This window comes from Cygnus olor, chromosome 27, assembly GCF_009769625.2.
Source record: "Cygnus olor isolate bCygOlo1 chromosome 27, bCygOlo1.pri.v2, whole genome shotgun sequence".
Classification (NCBI taxonomy): Eukaryota; Metazoa; Chordata; class Aves; order Anseriformes; family Anatidae; genus Cygnus; species Cygnus olor.
The window spans coordinates 1,381,991-1,402,313 of record NC_049195.1 but is presented as its reverse complement, the minus strand read 5'-3'; the positions used below and the strand labels follow the sequence as shown (position 1 = coordinate 1,402,313).

The 20,323-nt window shown below is 48.9% G+C and overlaps 1 protein-coding gene across 1 annotated transcript; it reads right to left on the bottom strand.

Moving 5' to 3' along the window:
• Nucleotides 1-202: 202 nt before the first annotated feature.
• On the bottom strand, nucleotides 203-20,095 carry GMCL1 (germ cell-less 1, spermatogenesis associated). Its single transcript, XM_040538156.1, has 14 exons — nucleotides 19,887-20,095; nucleotides 18,905-19,028; nucleotides 16,264-16,360; nucleotides 15,392-15,489; nucleotides 14,801-14,913; nucleotides 14,113-14,178; nucleotides 13,863-13,947; nucleotides 13,562-13,652; nucleotides 12,629-12,769; nucleotides 8,195-8,264; nucleotides 3,770-3,845; nucleotides 2,821-2,966; nucleotides 2,528-2,615; nucleotides 203-1,575 (listed from the first exon to the last, which is right to left on the bottom strand). Exons 1-14 carry the CDS (start codon nucleotides 20,078-20,080, stop codon nucleotides 1,447-1,449), a joined length of 1,518 nt encoding a protein of 505 aa, XP_040394090.1. The 5' UTR covers nucleotides 20,081-20,095; the 3' UTR covers nucleotides 203-1,446.
• Nucleotides 20,096-20,323: the final 228 nt, after the last annotated feature.

Below are 20,323 nucleotides of genomic sequence, written 5' to 3'. Positions count from 1 at the left end.
TCAGTGATGGTTTTAAAAGCTTTTTACTAAAGTGCTCGAGTGTCTAAAATCCAAGTTGGATGCTCTAGCAGATGAAAGCCTTAAAATTCTTCTGCTTCTTGTCCAAAGAAATAAGAACGCAAGATAGAGAGGCGCACCCATGGGCTGAATCCAATAGAAAAAAAAACAATTCCTGGCACAGAAGGACAGACACCAGTGAGTCTTCCACTTCAAGTCATTTATTGACAAGTTGCCATGTTTCTCCATCTTGCCTAATAATTTCATCCTCATTATAAAGTACAAATGGTTTTATACTTTTCTGACATTAAAAAAATAGGCTACTTAAGAGGCAAAATTCCCACCTTGAATCCAAAAATCCTGATGTAAGAATTCAAAACTGTAATAGTCAAACAAAACCCAGCACACACAAGAAACAAATACAGCGTACCTCTTATACTTGACTCGCTCATCAAACCAACTCAAAGTGAATCCCTTGTTCCCAGCTCTTACCTTGGATCCTGTGACCTTGCTTAACTGATGTGAAGTTTGTGTGAACACATACTACTCAAAAGGCACTCAAAGGTCACAAGTTCCTGAGCTAAAATGGGGATATATTCCCAATGTAACAGTTAAAACAAGTCACAAAAAAAAACAATGTTTAAAAATTGGTATTTGGTTTATGTGAGTACAGGAAGGATTCAGCAGAATCCAAGGATTCAGCAGAATCCTAGCTGAAAGCTGCTGCTGTATAACAGACTCAGATGATGCTTAGTACATTAGATTATGTTCAGTAGGTGGAAAAAAATTCATTTATGAGCAAATTAGCAAATTCACATGCTAAAAACTGGAAGAGAAATTTTTGCTGCAACATTAAAAAAGGCGGATAAACAAGAAAGAAAAGTATCTATATGAGATGCAGTAATGGCTTAAAAAACAAGCAGGTTTGAAATCTGTCCAGTTAAATAACAGAAGTTGACAGGCATCAACTACACAGATGTGTTTGGCCCTTCTGGAAAAGGACCACAAAAGCAAGCTGACTATGGATCTGGTATTTACAAACCAGTTATTAAAAAAAAAAAAAATCACACTAACTAACCATACATCCTACAGCGTGTGCTTAGAATTTGACAGGTAAGTTAGCGACATGTCATTCACACAAATTCCCTATTTCCAATTTGGCTCAGTTTTTACCCAGAAAAAAAAATAAGAGCGGAACATCTCTCAAACATGGAATGGCTGTTGTCTGAAGATGCGGAACAGAAACAAAAACGAATACAGGGTAACTAGTTTTGGCCTATATCATTTCTGATCTTCTCTTCAGATATGCATAGGAGTATACTAAGGCCATGTACCATTTGCTACAGTGTAAGGCCTTTTTGTTGTCAAAGCTCTGTGCGTCAGCAGGGCATTAACTTAAAGCAGGTATACAGAGTCGTACGAGTGCTACTATGTTCCACTGAAGAGGTCTCAGCTTTCCAAATTTTCCAGCAGTGCCTCACTGTCCGTCTTCTTCTCTGGCGACGTGTACAAGAAGTTACAGCAGATGTAGAGTGGGAAGATCAGGAGCCTGCTGTCCAGGTTCATTACCACCTGCTCCTGTAAAGCAAACACAAAGGATGTTTGTATAGTGAGCAAAAACTTCCCTTAGAAGGAAGTACAAAGAGCACACAAGATGGATGCTAACAATCATTCTATAAATTTTAATGACTGTGTATAAAAAGATCAAAATATTTAAAAAAAATCAAGATAATCATTCCTTTCAGATATTTTATAACGCTAACACTGATAAGATGTTCTCAAAATGGTTGTAAGCCTTTGTCCTTTGTCCCAGTGCTGCCATCCTTCTGCATCAGGCATAATGAAACTGCAAGAAGTGGCTGAGAAGACTTCCAGTAAGCTGGAGACACTTCTACCACTCTCGGTTTCAGGTGATTTAACAATCCAGGCAATCCTTAACAGCCCATTCTGTAAAACAAACTATTTTGATGTTTGAATTCTTTTTGTTTTACTCTAAGAATTGGCTTGGCGGTAGCCAAACGGGTATATTTTCTTAAGAAAACTCCTCTCTGAGGTTTCTGTTTATTTTTCTTGCACAGAATAATAAATACCACCCTTGAACAACACACAGACATTCTTTTAACGGTCTTCAGTTTACAATACAAGTCTCCTTAAATAAACCCCAGATTTGCCTCTAAATAAGCAGCAGTCTGATGGACCTATTATTCAGAAGGGTAATCGCACCAGTGCTGGAAGTCTGGGAAAGCGAGCTGCCATCCGAGCACGACACCAGCAGCAGGTAGTTTCAGCAGCACCATGGGAACTAATTTCATTATATCAGCACTAATGAAATCCACAATATCCTACTCTACTTACGCTTCCTGCATTAGCTTGATCTTCCACTCCCTATAAAAGCAGCACTTTACATTCCACATCAGCAACAAAAAGAACAGCAGCTCTTCAAAAGCACTCTTGACTTCTCAGCATATTTTTTTTTAATGCCTTGGACTCTGCAATTCAAGTTCAACAGCTCAAAAATCCACAAACGTACCTGGTCTTTCTCTAGGGTTAGGATCTGATACCCCGTTGTTCTACTGCAAATAATTTTCCCACTGCTATCAAAAGAGGCTAGACGTAACCTGAGGATATAACAACAGTTACGTTACTTAGTTTCCCAGAACTTTGTTTTTCCAGCACAAAGTTTCTCCCAAGGAGACAATACCATTTTCAAACACAACCAACATTATGGCAACAAAATTAAACGCAAGCACAGGCAGCAAGACTTGGTTGAGGCAACAGGTTTTAGCACACACCACGGGGTCTGAATTCTTGGCTATTTGTTACCTGAAGGCTATGTTTCTCCGAGGCTGCAGGCTGACTGACCCGCTGCACGGCTGATTGAGCGTATTCCGCTTGAAAATGATGTAACGGTTGGTGTACGTAACGAGGAGGTCGAAGCCGAAGTTGAAGCCAGTCCATCGCCAGCAGTACTGAAGGACAGAAGCAGAGAACAAAGCAGGCTGAGCATTTGCTGTGACAGGCAGGGGAAGAGCTGCTTGCCATCAGGTCAGAGGTGGGAATGGGGTTCTCAGGCTAAGAAGAGCCTTGTGAACAGCCACCCGAAACATCAGGTGTCAGCGGGCAGCCCGGGCAGACTGATGACTTGGAGACGAGCTCAGCAGCAGCTGCCTTCCAGACACACAGAAGCATGCTGCACACACACGTATAAAATGCTTCTATGTTCTCAAAACCAGCGCCACGGTTCTGCGTAGCACTTAGCCGCGGGTCCCGTTCACACCCAAAATGCTCCTTTGAGTGCAACACCCTCAAGTTCAGTGACTTCAGACTTTTCCACAAGACCTTTTACCTAAAGACACACACACACAGAAGGAACGCACAGGGGTTCTGACTTTGGTTTTTACACGTTGGATCTAGAAAGCTTCCTTTTCCACGCCAAAAAAAAAGGCGTCAGTGAACATGGCTCTATTTTTACCACGTGCATTTTACGAGTCCCAGATGACAAGTCACGGCAACGTTCCCTCTCCTCACACACTGCAAGTTTCTCCAAACATGGGCTTGCTTGCAGTGCACCAGCACAATTAAAACACTAACTCCTTACTCATCTCACACACAACAAGCATTTTCGGCCTTCTAGGAAGAACAAAGGAATTTCTTTCACCTCCATTCCACCTTCTTGATGCAGGTTGACAATTAAGACCTACGTGTTTTGAAAATACCTAACATGTCTGAGACATGTCAGCTATGCACTAACTAAGCCGCACGCCGTACTTACATCACCGTCCTTTGCAAGCTTTCTACCACACCTCATGCTGTTTCCTTCCAGTTCCTCTTTATTTATTTCTTGAGGCCTGCAAAAAAAAAAAAAAAAACAGTTCATCTTTAAGGCCATTCGAACAGCTCTGTTTGTTACTTTAGCATGGGAAAGCTGAAGAGGCCTGAGTGACCTGGCCTGACCCCACAGCCGCCCCTGGTTTGAGCAGAGGCTTTGTGCAGGTGACTTCTCAGGGTCCTTTCCTACCTGAGTTACCCCACAAACATCAAACTACTTCAAACCTGCAACAGAGACCGGGTTGTTACGCCTCGGTTAGGCAGGACTTTTACGAAAGAACCACTCGAGATAAGGACATTTTGTGTCTAGCTCTTGCGATGAATTACGCTCTCCACTCCCCCTTAACATGCCCTTTCCACAGGCAGCAGTCCGGCTTGCTGGGCGCACGCAGAACCGAGTGCCGCTGTTGGGCAACAGCTGCAAGCTCGGCTCAGCAGCAGCACGATGCAGAAGCGCCCAAAGAGACATCCTGAAAGATTTCTCAAGTGGCTGGTTATGCAACTCGTCTAAAAAAAGTTTACCCTTGGTGTTCGCAGCACGCTGCAAGCCTCTCGATTCCGTCCTCCTGTACAAACGTGAACTTATTTCACCCAGCAGCTTCCACTGGTGCTTGAACACATTCTCTAGCCTCGCAGATCCAGCCCAAGGAAAATCAGTTGCAGTTTTCCAGGGGTATGGTACTCACGGAACGTGAAACACGGTTACATCACTAACCAAACAAACAGCCGCTGCCAGAAAGGCCTGCAGTCAGGCTGATGAAATGTGCCCAAAATGAGGATATAAATCAAATGAAAGGCAACCCCCACGTGCTTGTAACCCCCCGGTGTCACACAACATGCTGTCAGCCAGAGAAGCAAGAAGAAAAGCAGCACTTTCTTCCTACTGTGTGTACACCACAAGAACTTGCAGCTGTAGCTTTTCCGAACAAACTTTACCTGTTTCTGTAAAATCTAATCCGGGAAGATTAAGTATTTTATGAACAAGTTAAGCAAATAAGCTAGTCATGTTAACCAAATTCACCCAAGAGCCTCCTGCGTGCTTCTTCCACATTGTCTGGCTGAACTGGTTATGTAGCTGACCTAAATCCAGTAACGATGATAAAAGATTTATTTCTGTTTAATTACTGACAGATTTCAAAAACATTCGTACATAATGTTCAGACAGACATTAGTATTCCCCCCTCAATTCCTCAAGCAGCCTCAGAAGATGCAAAACTTCCAGCTTTAACCACTTCCCCTGGCCTACTGTATACTTAGCGAGCAGCCAAGTTATTCTATTTCCTTCTAGAACGCTGCCAAAAGACCAGGGGACTAGCAACGATTCCAGCCGCAGACCTGAGAGATGTCTCTCACAACTGTCCCAGAACAAAGGTTAAGTTAAAAAGACGTGATCCACTTGGGCACAAGGAGGAAACCTCAAGCAGCCACATTTCAGTGGCACAAACTCCAGTATTATCCTCCAAAATTCTCAAATTCTAAAAGAGGGAATAAAACGTTTAGTCCTTCAAAATACAACCTACCAAAGCAGAAGAGGAACATCATCTTTTCCTCTCTGTTATTGAAAGAGCAAGCCACAGCACGTATTTCAAAGCACCCTAACCTCGCTGCAGCGGCAGTCTCCGAAGCAGCAGGTGGAATTACGCGGTGAGGCACCAAAATGGGACCTCACTCCAGCTCAGCGGGAGCCAGACCTCACATTTTGTCCAGTTTACCAAGTCTTCATCCTCACCTCGATGGGAAAAAACACGCCTGAGACAGGCAGGAGCTGTGGGAGGAAGGGGAGCAGAGCTGGGTAAAAGCAGGGCCTTACAGAACCTTCATTCTCCTCTAGCTACAGGTGGGATAAACGCCCAAACTATTTGCTTTGACACAAGGAACAGCCGCACGTCTTGCCCTCTGAGACGAGTTTTAACCACAGGCACCTCACCAGAGGTGTCAGCACGGCTTGCCAGCAGAACAGAGAAGCGGTCGCAGGAGCTTGGGCGAGACTCGGCCTCGTCAGACACCACGCGGTCCCGGGGAGCGCTCTGCATGCACACATCTCCCTCCCACACGGCTCCGGAGAGCAGCGTGTTCAAAGACAATTAGCCATTATTGGCTACTAAACAAACAGCAACCTGGACGCCACCTCAAACCAGCGGGTTCATGAGAAGCTGAGGTGCACTGAGATGAAACGCTGCGCCTCACCCACCGCTCACCGCTGCCGCCAACAGAGACCTCGGCGATGAACGCCAGAATGACAGACTCGGGTGGAAAGGTACCTGCTCTGTGAGCGCAGCTCTCTCCCCCTGAGATTTGCAGTTTTAGCCACGAAAAAAAAGCTGCAAAAGAGAAAGCCAGACAAACAAGAAGGACCTGACAGAACACCCTGCGCATTCCAAGAGTCACCAAGATGGCCAGCACCGCGGCCGAGCGCGGAAGCTTCTCGTTTTGAGCCGCCGTGATCCCAGTCAGCTGCACTTCAGCTCGTGCACGATCTGCCTTTCCAGCGGCACATGTTGACGGCTGGCAATCCATACGGTCACACTGCCAGCAGCAAAACGCAGCAAACACAACCTTATCCTGTGACTGGGTTTTGACGACTGTCAGTGCTCACTCTCGCGTTACCTGCGGTTTCTGATATTGCAAGTCAGAAATGCGCAGGCCAGATGTCACGATGCGTGACCATTTCTTGTACAGTTGTTGATGTATCTAACAGTAAAAGGCTTCTCAAGACAACAGGCGTATCAGAACTCAGCTACGACCCCCCTACCTTAAACTGCAGGAGCTGAAGAGACTCACAGCTACGTCCTTCACCACTTCCTAAAGCGCTGCTGTTGCCAAAGAACCACTTCCTAAAGATCTTGGTCAAAAGACCCCAGCCAGAGTTCTGGGGAGTTGTTATCCTGTTACGTGATTACATTGAACAGAATAACTTACGGAAATACCTCCTATACAATACACAATTAAGCCATGGAAGACACTGCCACAGGGCTAAAGGGTGAAGTGCCTCAGACTAAAGGTATTTAAGAACAGGGCTGCTGGGGGCTGGTCGCTCTGTAAGGACCCAGGCCAGACCTCCAAGGTGGAAAACTCCTAACGGCTCACTGCCAAATGCATCCAGGTAGCGCCTGCTCTTCGCTTGTACCACTCTTCCATCCTCCTGCGTGTAACTCGGCCACTCAGCGCCGCCACAGACTGCACAGCCTTTGGTTCACTTCAGGACACCGGCTCTTACGCTCTTCACATTGCAATTAATAAATTAAGCCCAGCTCCGCGATCAAGCGTGCTCATCTGAACAGCAAAGGCTGGGCTAACAGAACCGGTGGAAGAACATGAACGAGGCTGTTTATGGGTGTTTGAGAGGCAATAATACACGTATCGCAGCTCCCCGACCTGACATCTGTCTGCCACAAAGCATGCTCAAACCTAGACCAGAAGACAAAGGCAGGAACAAGTGCCCCGCTGCATCTCGCCACCGTTTCGATATTTAGAGGAGATCAAGGAACCCGCTCCACGTGGCAAAAAGCAAGCTGAAGGAGAAGAAACAGATCATGATCCCCCCCGCGGGTGTAACGCACACAAAGTCAGCGTGCCTCGCTGCCCAAGCCACCAGGGGCTGCAGAAACCCCACGGGGTCGGGGAGTTACACGAAGTACGGCCACGCGCAGACCTTCGAAGGGCACAGAAGCACCACGTGCACGCTGGTGGCACGTCGTGGAGCTTCCTCGATGGCTACAAGGGAAAAAGCTGGAAAAAGCTGGAGGTGCTGGCAGCGGGGAGAGCGGTCGGCCGGACGCCGGAGGGGGAAGGCTGTGAAATGAGACGGGAACGAGGCGAGCGGGTGGCGGGGCGCTGAGCCCACGCTCGCTGCACGGCAGAGGCAGGAGCAAAGGCGAGCGTGCAGCCACCCCTTGCACAAACACGACGTGACAAACGGCCTCCTGCACCGAGACGGCCGCTCACCCCGCGCCACAGCCGCTGGTGCACCTCGCCCAGGGAGCCGGGAAGCAGAAGAGGAAAGGCGGCTTCTGCATCTGCAGGACTTTTCCTAAAATCACCCTTAAAACGTAAACTAAGAAGTTACTATTTCACAGCCTCAGTGTGTATTTCAAAGCAAGGGATACGTGTAAACCAACAAAAGAAAAAAGTACATAAAAAACCACAAACATTTACCTCTAGAAATGTTATAATTTACTGCGTAAAGGCCAGGAGGTCAGCCAGCCCGAGGAACAGATGGCTCCACGGAGAACAACAGTTTAAAACCAAAATATCCTTCCCCCCCACCCCTCTGTAACGTCAACTCCAAACGCTGAACATGGCAGAGTTTACACGAGAGGAAGGTTTCCGATTTAAGAAATAAATAAAGGAAATCCTGTAATATACCTACCCAATATCATTGTCTTGTTCTGCTCTGAGCATGGCAAACCACTGCTGTTTGTAAACAGAGGACAGCCATTCTAAAATTAAAAAAACATAAATGAGCTTGGTGTTGTCTTCGGAGCCGGGAAGGGGGGGATGTTCACAAACATTTGAAATAGAGAAATGAGGTTACATTGAAATAATAAGCTTACGCTTGCTAACTGAGCAGCCTGAGCTAACCCACCAGCGGTAAGGGACTCGTGGTGTTCGCCTCCAGGCCCCGGCCACAGCAGCAGCAGCACAGGTATGATCCAGCACCTACCACCGAGTCGCTCAGCACGGCGTTTGTCTGATCAAGCACTCGTGAGCGCCAGGAAGTAGGCAAGCGAATAGATTTGCTCGGCACGCGCGGTTCTGTCAAGCAGAGGAGCTCGTTAAGAAGCCCCAAGGAGAACCACAGAACTGTAAGGGGGTGGAAGGGACCTCGAGAGGTCATCGGGTCCAATGCTGCTTCCTGAGCCGCCGCCACAGCTCTGCACCAGCTGAGCGAGAGGAAAAACAAATAAAAGGGAAAGGGAACAGTGACTCTTCCCAGGTAAGTGTGAAAAAGAGAAAGTTGCCCTCTACTAGGAATAAACCTGAATCAGGGCTTTGAGCGCACTGGGAAGGTTTTATCAGCTATGGTAATTTAACAATTGCAACCAAGAGATAAAGCAAAACACAAATTAATAGTCTGTGAGGCAGTTACACAAAAGGGATCACAGGCACCCAAAAGCACAGTGTGCAAGTCCTTAGTCGAGATAACAAAAGGGGCAAGTATGCAAGGTCACGTAGGAGAACAAGCTGCGGAGGAAGGACTGCAATGAAAGGAACAGCAAGAGCCACCCCAAGCACGGAACAAAGCAGATAGCTGATGAAGATGATAAAAAGGGGAAGAAGCGAGATCGCTGCTGAGCTCTCCTTGGATGTTCCCAACAAAGTTTTAAGCCAGCCCTTGTCCTGCTAGCTTAAAAAGCCAAGATTTGGACTCCACGGGATCAAAAAGGACAACAGAAGGTGTAAAAATGGCTTATGGAAAACTACACAGTTAAGGAACAGAATGAGTGAGATAAAAGGGAGAAAAAAATCCGGAGGCAGGGCATTTTCTCTGTTCTTTAATATATGCGCACGTACACCCCTCATTTTCCCGCTTCATGTTTCAACCGCAGCTCATCTGTGAGCTTGTAAACGTTAAGAGAGAAAACAGCGCTCAGGAAACGCTCAGATGTGACCAGGTGGAACAGAAGGAGGAACGTTTCGCTCAGCAGCCCCACGACGGACGTGTCTCTCACATTCCCTCCACGCAAACAAGAACGGACCCTGCTGGGAGCCTGCGGTACGGTATCACACGCACGTACAGAGCACAAAGAAGGAACTGCACCGTTTCTTTCCACTACTCACCACGCGGTTTCTTTCTTTCCCTCCCCAAGAACACTGGCCTGGAATAATCTAGAAGGCTCACACGTCACAACACAGAGCAGCCGGCAGTTTACCCAGGTACAACACAACCACCCCCGCGCTGCCCGCTGCCGGGCAGTTCTCTGCTCGAGAGGGCACCACCAATACTTATCCAAGCCTCTTTTTAATTGATGAGCAAAAGTTCCTCGTCTTACTACAGGTTTTGGCTGCAAGGAGAGAGATCAACGGATCACAAGGGCTCTCAAGCACCGAGCCCCAGCAGCACGACTTCACCGTGCACGCAGAGAGCTCCAGGGTTTGTCGTCCCTCCCTCCCGTGCTCCCAGCTCCCTTGGAATTCAGGCCTTTTGTTCTTAAATTAATAATCAGAGCTAGAGCAAACACCAGATACTCTGCCTGCACTAACCACACACCCAAAACCTATCAGCTGCCTTTCCCTCTGTGCGACTGCCAAGTGTCCGAGCCCCTGCTGCAGCATTCATCACAGCTCAGCCCTGAAGATGTAAACATTTTGTTCTCTCCTTCCCTGTGACTACGTGAAAATTGCTTTCTGCTTTTCATTAGGCACAAGCAATCGCCTTCACAATTGCAATTAAAACTGTAACGATTTAGGGATCGCCCTTGCTTTGACGTGCACAGAAAGCTGGCTGCTGGTTTTGTGTAGAGACGGTTGCTTATCCCCAGAAGAACATTAAGGAAAGGCTGAGCACTGCCATTCTGGGAAATGGTAACAGCAACACGAAGAGAGGGAATTCCAGCCTGACACCGGCAGATTTCTGGTTCTGTTTTTTTTTGTTTTTCTGGTTTTCCTTCTTACTCACATGCCAACGGCGACACTTCCCACACAAGTGGCCTGCAATTCTGCCGTGTCACCAGTAAAGCAGGCGAGGGTTTACAGGGTCATCGCCCGACGCTGTTTTATTTTTTGTTACAGAACGAAAATGGTTTTGCACCTGCATTCTAACCTCTGCCAACATCAATCTTAAAAGCACTTAGCAGGGCGGATCATATTTGCTTCCCAAATCACTTAGGCATATCAAATATCCCGCAACAGAAGAACAGATCTGTTCTTCGGACGTTTTTACGTACAATGCAAAATTTCATCGTCTGCTGCCCCAAAACTGCCCCACCTGCCGGGCAGAACCGACCAAACCGTCCCCAGCCCGGCCCCCAGCTCACCGCAGCTCTCTGTAGTGCGCTGCCTCCCCCTGCTGGCCCCAGAACACTTTTTAAGAGACACTTGGAGCACACGACAATCGTGCTGCTCCGTATTTTACTTTGTCAGGTTTCGGGTAGAAGACAAGTCTCTTCTCCACCTCTTAAGGTATTAACCCGAGCCAGAACTGGGAGCAGGGAAAGCCAGAGCCTTCAGGCAGCAGCAGATGTCCACATCCACTCCATCGAAAGCTGCCTGGTGAGGGAAGACTGCCAGCTAGAAGAGCAACTGAACCATTATTTCTGGCAGAAGACAGGACACAGCAGCACAAGGGAGGCAAACCAAGTAAAGGGACGCTCGCTGCGTCATCTCAGCGACAAGGAAAGGGTCGAAACGTTTGAGAAGGGTCAAACTATTTGATCAGGCCAGCAGGCTTCACAACAAACACCCCACTGAGCCCGTTTTGGCACCGAGGTATCGTGGTGCTGCCATCTGTGGAGGCACGAAGGAGGGAGCCAGATTAAGATCAAGAAATCCTTTTAATTCTACAGGAAAAGAGCAGTGTAACTGAAAGACGGGTTAAATATTTACGGGTGGCAAAAGCCCAGAGCAAGCCCAGGGCTACAAGTACGGACAGAAAGAACGCGGATGTCAAGAAGGTACAAATAATGAAGAGTGATAAACAGCTCAATAAAGCGGCCTTAATTGATGTCTGGCACCTGCACCTCCAGACACACCGAGGTACAGGTGAATGGACAGGTAGAGCAGGGGCAGGCACAAAAAATCAAAGTTGTGTAAAAGAAAGAGAGGGGAAAAAAAACCTGTCCAGGAGTTAAGATGCAAAATTCAATGCTAGGAATCAACTAGGGTAAGAGACCAGAGTGAAATACAGAACAAGGATACCAGGAGGCAAATTCCAAGGCAGAGCACCAGAAGGCCACTGCTACAGGGAGCACGTTAAACCGAGAAGAAAAAAAGAGAAAGTGGGGAGGGGGCAGCTGCTTCACAGGGTAAAGGAAGGAATGACAGTGGGAGGGCACTTCCAAGCGAGACCCCAACCTGGCAACTCGTTTCCAGCCTTATTTGTCCGTCAGCAGCCAGGTTTGTGCAGCCTCCAAGAGCAAAGCCTGCCCGTGAACTCAGACTTCAGCAGCAAGGCGAGAGGGGGGCCTTTTGATCGTTTGATATTTATTGATAATGTTAACAGCAGGAAGCTACAGCAACATTTACACGGAAATCCATTCTACAGGCTTCAAAAAGCACCGGGATCTGGAAACGGGATATAACTTACACCAGGCAAAGTGCAAAGAGAAAAAAAAACAAGAGCAGAGGAGTTACCTGTCCTATTTCCTCTAAAAATACCCTAAATATCTGCTAGCAAGTAACATTTGCCTTTTGAGATGGGAGAAGAGCTTACAGTGTCCTGTGTTTTTTGTTTTCATCGCCAGGTATTATTCCAAAACCTATTAAAAACTGCCCAACTCTTTTTAGAAAGGCACTGGCTAGAAAACAACTGAGCCACAGCAAGTTTTGCTCTCTTAAGAGGATTTTTCTTTCCACATCTGGGTCTCTGGAGTCACTTAGACCCTGGTAATGCACTGAGTATTGATTACAGCATATTTTGATAACCTGACAGACTGACAGAACACTTAACACACCTACGTATGCGCCTATTAAGACATTTAGGCATGTAAATATTCAGCTTCTGCTGAGTCTGCAGCCACAATTTAGGCTTTGAAGACCAACCGGGAAGCGATGAGGCAAGGCAGCGCACCCGGATCTCCCCGGTTACTCCGGGGTAAGGCAGACGAGAAGCACAGGGAACTCGATCAGCTGGGTGCTCACTCACCTGAGGGTATGAGGGAGTCTCTCTCGATAATTCGTGCCGATGCCAGGTCACTGATGATGTACTGCAGCCTCAGGTGTGTGAACACCGACAGGAACGCGTTCCCCTGCTCTGATTCCAGGAATGCAATGTCATCCTCAAAATCTGCAAGGCAGCACACCCGGATTACGACTTGCTTTCCTAAGTCTTTTCCAGGTCCTATTTCTGTTTGAGTTTTAATTTATTGATCTGGGAAAGTTACAACAGACAGGAGAATCACGTACAGCACCAAAAATCAAGGTGACAGGTGTTTCTATTTTGAAGAAGTTACGCGCACACAAATCCTTTCAGCAGGAACGTCAGACCAAACTTTTCCTCTTTTGAAAAATACCGGTGCCTTCTAGTGAGAAGGCAACAGAAACTCACCCTAACGGTACCACAGCAAAAGCAACAAAGCCATCTCTGAGCAGGCAGGCTGAAGTGGCTGGGGTTGGTCAGCCTGGAGCAGAGAAGGCCCCGGGGAGACCTTGGAGCAGCTTGCCAGGACCTAACGGGGGCTGCAGGAAAGCTCGGGAGGGACTCTTTCTCAGGGAGCGTGGTGATAGGACAAGGGGGAATGGCTTTAAACTAAAAGAGGGTGGGCTGAGATTAGATATTAGGAAGGAATTCTTTGCTATGCGGGAGGTGAGGCAGTGGGACAGGCTGCCAGAGGAGCTGTGGGTGCCCTAGAGGTGCTCAAGGCCAGGCTGGATGGGGCTGGGGGCAGGGGTCGGGCAGGATGATCTTTAAGCTCCCTTCCAACCCAAAGCACCCCATGATTCTCGGACTGCTGGCGGAGACGAGCCTTCCCAGAGCAAACAGGGGAAAGCCTGGAGATGGAGGCAGGCCGTCACATTTTACTTCTAACCCACGTCTGCGGCAGCCCAAGGCCACCCCAGGCAATCCACCCCGTCCTACCTTTCCTGCGCTTGGCAAACCAGGCATCAGCTTCGGATAAGAGTTGTTTCAGAGACCCGTTCCAAGAAGGCACTAGCTGAAGGAACATCCACTAGGTGAAACAGACAAACTCAGTAAGCCCACTGGAGAATTTTTAAAAGAATTATTAACACGTTCATGATCAAAGTGACATTTTCGTAACGCAGTCGTTCCTACAACGGTTTCGGCTGCCCCATTAAATACCTGCAGTAAACACCAAAAGGGCTAAAACTGGCAGCTTCGTACAGCAGCTGCTACAGGAGCACGAGCCTTTGCTGAGTACCTTTTTGAGGGCAGTATACACGTCCATTTCCACTTGCATTACGAATAGGTTAGAAGAGCTGATCAGCTGTTTCATGAGGTTTATGCTGAAAAAAAAAAACCACAAAACATCGTAAGAGTTCTGTGAGACAGCACAAAGACAAGAAAGGTTAGGTAATAAGCATCAACAGCCTAGGAGGTTATGTGCAGCGAGATTCACACTTCAGTAAAACCTGTACTTTATCACTGAAAGTTAACTGAAGCCTGAATACCTGAGTTCTTTGAAGAGCTCAACACTCTGGTGAGTCATCAGGTTATTCAAGAGCCATTCAAGGCACCTAGGTTAAAAGCAAGGAATTAGTACCTTCGGTTTTTTCCTACGCACGCCAACATTTCTGCAACGCTTGCTCGGGCTCCTCTAGGTCACGACACCCGATTTTGCACAGCAGGGCTGCCACCCACTGGATCAGTTTCCCCCGGGGTACAGCAAAAGCTAAACTCAAAATTCAGAAGCTCAAAAGCTACCACAAAAAGCTCCGATTCACCGCAGAAGGGAGCAGTCAGCTCTAACCTCAGCACTCTGCTCCCAACCACGTAATTATCCCTCCCAATTAAGATAAAGTTAACCTTCCATTTTTAATATCAGAGCAGCTTCGCTCTAAAACGGTCTATAATCACAAATACTGTTCTATTGCCACGCTGAAGATAAAATAGATTGTCTTTACTAATATGCTTCAGTAATTAACTCATTTACAGCACAGGGCAATCGATCTACTACAATCTACGTTAAAATTAAGGCAGATGATTATAGTAGAAACTGGAAAACTAAATAGGATGAGCAGAGCTCAATTCAGACAGCTTTAAAAAACCAGAATTTAACTTGAGCATTATTTTACTGTTTATAACCTCGCATTGCTAATTAGCAGCGTACAAAGCAGCATGGAGAAAGTTAATTCTTACTTTTTCTTCACAGAGTCTAACCCGTATGTCCCCGCTGAATTATAATAACCACACACAGTTTTTGCATTAATGGTTTCCTTCATCGTTTCACCACATTGCTGGATTAAGCCATCCTGTAGAGACAAAAAAAAAAATAACCACAAATATTCAAGGTGTAATTTTCCAAACAGGAAGTGCAAGAGATTATGCAGTTCGTACAAGTTTTCATGCCTGAGCTATCGCCCAAATCACACGCCCCACAGTGACCTGTGCTGCGTTATCTAGATGGTTCCCCAGAAAAATAGCTTAAGTTTTTCTCAAGGCTCTCTCACTTGAAAGAACAGCTTGATGAATACCTCCAGGGCAGAACAAATGAGCTGGGAAAACCTACTTTAATCTACCTCCAGATACGATCCCCAAAATCTCACTTAATATTCCAACCGAGTCTCAGCCACAGCATTTTGAAACAAAACCAGTGCATTGTGTTCGGCTTTCTTTTCCACTTACTATACGAGAATTATTCATTTATCTGGCTGAAACAGAACGTGTGTGTGTGTTACGAGCTGTTTATCTGACAGGAGAGCGTACAAACACCGCGCATTTATTACTTACAAGCTGCAGCATGCAGGCTGCTGCTAAAAGTGCAACTACCCGACTGGGTTTTATTAACACATCGTCTCTGTACAGCGAGCCAAAAGCCACCTGTAGAGCTGGAAAAAGGACAGCTGTCAAACAAATACAGGACATTGAACCTGGAGAGCTGAAAGAAGCCTGAAATACAACCACGGCACTCGAGTGCACGCTCTCTACAACCATACTTATTTGCTCTTTAGCTAAAAAGCTAATATTTACCAGCCAAGCGCACACACACGGTACACACAAAACACGCCATTAAGTAATGAAATACAGCCCATTTCACTATCTCAACAAAATATCCATCCCAAAATAGCTGCCACGTCACGTCACGGAGCAATGCGGAGAGCAATAAAACCAGATAAGAAGAACCTAAACCTCACGATCCCTCCGTGCAATCGATCAGCAGCGTTAAGCAGAGATACTCCTATCACATCAAACATTTCTCCGCAGTTCTTCTGAAGAACTCTGCTGCTTCACTGCACGGGGCTCGGAAGCGCAGGAAAATGTTTTGTCAGCTCGCCTCTGTCCCCCGCCAGGACTCCACTCCACGCTTTTCAAGAGCTGGCGGATGAGGAGGCGATGTGCTCCACCGCTGGGGTTCCCACAAGTCACGTACGTTGCTCCCGAGAGCTCCCTGCTGCCCAAACGCCGAGGCGAGCTCCTCAGCAGCAGGCACCAACGTGAGCTCAGCCCTACCAGTGACCCAAATTCAGCTCAAATCCAAACGAGCACCGGACTCTCTCTCTCAAGTTTCTGTTAGTTTTAAATTTCTGGGCTTTATTTTCATTCTTTTTGTCAGGTTCAAGCTAACTGCTACCTTCAGGTCAAGATAAAAGGCTCCCTCTTACCTTCCACATCAATATTCTGGTCAGGAATCTCCAGCTCTATGACGCTCATGCTCGATTCTCTCCAGGATCCGCTGAACATACTGGAGAAGTAGCCTGACTACATGAGGGGAGACGGGAGACAAAGACCTCAGGTAAGAGATTCCATTCAAATTAAAACACCCACAGCAGCACAGGAACCCAAACCGTTCGCGTTTCCCTCTACGCCGAACAAAAGGCGTTAGGGGAACATTTCACAAGCTGAAACATTCCGGCATACTCGAGAAAGGGCTACGGGTAATTGCTTTATTCCTGAAAGTGAAAACGCATCCAGAAAAATTGGACTGCACAGCTACAATCAAAGTAAAGAGCTTTAGAGGGCCAGAAAAGCCGCATAAGCATTTCTCCTACAAACCACAGCACCGATGGGGATATAATTAGTCCAAGAACTAAGTCCTCAACGTTACCAGTGGGCAACAAATCCTGCAGGCATCAGGCAATGCCAGTTTGGGTATTAAAGCAAAAAAAAAGAAGCACGCAAGACGTACAAATTAACGTACAAGGCTGTAGTCTCATACCAAGGACACAGACACATACACCACTTATGGAAATATACCTTTATAATAACGCGGAAGGCATAAAAAACTAGAATTGGATTGGTTTCCACCCAAATGGGGTGAAATACACTGCTCTGCTAGGGCTCATGACTGTCCTTCTCAGCGGCAGACGCGCGCATCCTGAGATGCTTTCGCTCCCTGAAGTTTACCTGAGACACCAGAAAGATGAAGTCTATTTGTCCCGTGCCGCATCCCCTGACCTCGTAACTCAGCGTTTCAGCCCGGGGCAGCGGACAGCACCCAACTGCCTGACGACGGAAATATTCCTGCCCCTTCGGCGCCCCCCGCAGCGCTGACCGCACACACCGAAACCACGCTACGCTCGGAGCCAGGATCACCTCACGAGGCTACCTCAGCTGCGCCACGTAGATCGGCTCCTCGCTTTTAGGACGAGTTCATTATTTTAGCAAACAGCGCAAGGAAAAGGTAACCCTCCGTTTCTTACGGCTGTCAGTCAGGAGCTTCAGACACCAGGGAAACACTCGGACAGAGACAGCCCGCTCAACCAGGCAGACGAGGAGACAACTTCGTTAAGAGTAATTTACGGAGGTGTTTCTGAGCTCCAAAACTATTTCCCAGTGACAGAGCATCAATTCCAAGACAAACCTAACTTGTAAGAACGGCGACTTAGCCACGAAATTCCTCCTCGCAGGAGCCTCACGTGCAGGAGGCCTCTACAGAACAACGCTGCCATTTTCAAAGCCTGCTAAAAGCACCCAGGGACGTGAGTTAACATCGCCAGCAGCCACTCGCACCAGGTTTGGAGGAGCAGCCTCACGAATTCGTGCTATAGCACCAACAGAATCACAGCGACAATTAAAACCACCCATAATTACCAGCAGACTAACGAGCAGTGTGTCTATCCTGTTTGAGTCCGGCCGCTCAGCCCGCTCACATCCTCCCTTCGTTAGCTGTAGAGTCAAAACGGAGCTGGCAATTGAGGCTGCGTCCGCCCCAACAAAGCACACCTTCTCTTCTATCCAGCGATCGGGGCTCTCCTCCCTCGTTGGTGCTCTTTAAAATGCTCTAACACATGCCAAACTAAAGGCTTCCTCCTCCAAGGGCACAATGGAATTTCGCCACCTTGGCCGACGTAAGGAATTGTTGTACCTGCACCACATTTGGTTAACGCAACAGAAAAAAAAGCCAGAATTCATTCCTGCTGTCGTTTGTGACGCCAGGAAAACTGCACCCAGCCTGCCGAGCGTTCCACTCTGACACCTCCTCGTAACTCAGAGCCCTGCGCTGTGTCTGACTGCACCTAGCAGACAGGCACACACGTTTTCAGGCAGAGCACCTGGAGCTATTTTCTCGTCTGGCTTCAAATAAATTGCTCCCAAGGTCAGACTCCTGCTTTAAAGTTAAGGCTGCAGCCGAGCTAGAGGCTTCGAGGCAAAAGCCAAGCTCGGTCCCCACTTCTGTCCCAGGAAAAGCAGCAGCAAAGGGAAGCACTGCGCAGAGAAAACCATGGCTATTCGCACCAAAACCCAGATCAGCAGGGCACAGCACGTGCGGCGTTCGCGCAGACCTCCACAGGTCGCTCGATGGCAGCTTTGGAGACGCAGCTGCAGCCCCGCTGCGGGTCCCTCCCCGAGGGACGCCGAATCGAGGAGGGTGCTCTACGAACAAACCCCTCCTGGAGGCGCTTTCCTTGATCTGCAGTAACAGCAGCCTCACGGGAGACCCCCAGCTGCTCGTTTAACAGACGAGAACAGGTTCTCAGGACATCAAGAGACAACTTCCAGCAGTTTTCACAAAGGACAGGCCAAGGTTAAAGCAAGCGGATTAAAAAATTAACGGCAAAAGGGAGCTGAAGAAGCTGTCTGCAGACAGGGGGCCACAGCCGCGCTCCCTCAGGTTGGTTCCCAAAGCCCAACGCACGGTGCTCGAACCCACCACAGAACGAGTGCGGAGCGGGAAACAGAGGAAAACAGAAAAGAAGAGGAAAGCCTCCATCCATGTGTACTGCGGTATCGTTTTAGGGGTTGTTGAGGTATTATTTCATCAGCTCCCTTTATCGTAGCTCGTGCCGTAAGCGAGCAGCTCACCTGACACAAATAGATCTTGTGCAAGTTCCACTCCTCTCCCAGCGCGCAGATCTTGATGTCACTGTTCTCGCCGTTCAGGAACAGCGTCTGGTAGATGTACTTGGAGGTGCTTTTCAGCTTCTTCCTGTTCGGAAAAGCAAACAGAGGCACGCTCCCTGAAAACTTCCCGTTGTACACAAACGCTAAGCAGAGCACTTCGCAGTTTGGGCTTTTTTCTCCCCAAAACGCTTGACACTACCCGAGTTTGCCCCTACCCCGAGGTGCTCCCAAACAACCCCCCCACCCCCAGCCCTTTTCCCTACCCCCCCTTTTTGCACGACCTCCCCGCAGCTTCGCTGGGTCCCCACACGCCCCACAGCCACATCCCCTCAGCCCCAAACCCTGCAGCAGCCCCTGCACCCCCAACCTCCAGTCCCTGCCCCAATAAGCCGCTGAAAAAAAAACTTTAAAAGGCCCCAGAAGAACCCACCCCCCTTTAAAAGGCCCCCAGAAACCCCCCCAGGGGCCCCAGACTCCTCCCAGAAGCCCTGAGCCCCCCCCAAAGCCCCATAATCCCCATTTAAAAGACCTCAGAGTTCCTGCAAACCCCCCCCAAGCTTCTGACCCCCCAAAAGCCCCCCAACCCCCCAAAAAGCCCCAGAACTCCCCCAAAAAGCCCCAGAGCCCCTCCAAAACCCCTCCGAACACCCCAAAGGCCCCAGAACCCCTGCAAAACCCTCAAATGCCCCAGAAACCCCTTTTAAAAAGCCTCAGCCCCCCCAAAAGCCTCCCCAAACTTCTGACCCCCCCAAAGCCCCCCAACCCACTAAAAAACCCCAGAACCCCCCCCTCAAAATTCCCCAAAGCCCCCAGAACACCCCCAAAGGACCTCAGAACGCCCCCAAAACCTCCCAGAACCTCCCCGAACCGCCCCAGAACCCCCCAAAGCCCCACCCCCAAGAACCCCCAAACCTCCCCCAACCCCCCCAGGACCCCCCCGGACCTGCGGGGGGCGTTGAGCAGCCGCTCCTCCCGCTCGGCCTCCCCCTCGCTGTCGCTGTCCCCGGGCCCCTCGGCCCCGCCGCGCTTCCTCTTCCCCCCTCGGCCCCCTCCGCCGCCGTCCCCAGCCCCCGGCGAGGAGGAGGAGCCGCCGCCGCCCCGCCGCCGCCTCAGCACCCGGCTGCTCAGCGAGCCCATGGCCGCTCCGCCGCCGCCTCCTCCTCATGGCGGCCGGGCGGCGGCGGCGCCTCAGCAACGGCCGGCGGCGGCCATGGCCCCGGCGGCTCTGCGCATGCGCAGCAGCCGGCCCGCGCACCTGCGCGCATGCGCGGGGCGAGCCGGCGCGCCGCTCGCTTTGCGCATGCGCGACCGCGGTGCTCCCTTCCTTTTGCTACCGTCTCCTTTTGCGCATGCGCAGCTGCCTCTTTGTGCCCCCTCCCT

Coding starts and splice junctions, on each gene's coding strand:
- GMCL1 (XM_040538156.1), bottom strand. CDS start 20,080: ATGGGCTCGCTGAGCAGCCGGGTGCTGAGGCGGCGGCGGGGCGGCGGC. Junction 14,179..14,800: donor TTAGACTCTGTGAAGAAAAA/GTAAGAATTAAC, acceptor CTTTTAACCTAG/GTGCCTTGAATGGCTCTTGA. Junction 1,576..2,527: donor TAACCCTAGAGAAAGACCAG/GTACGTTTGTGG, acceptor TTTGCTTTACAG/GAGCAGGTGGTAATGAACCT.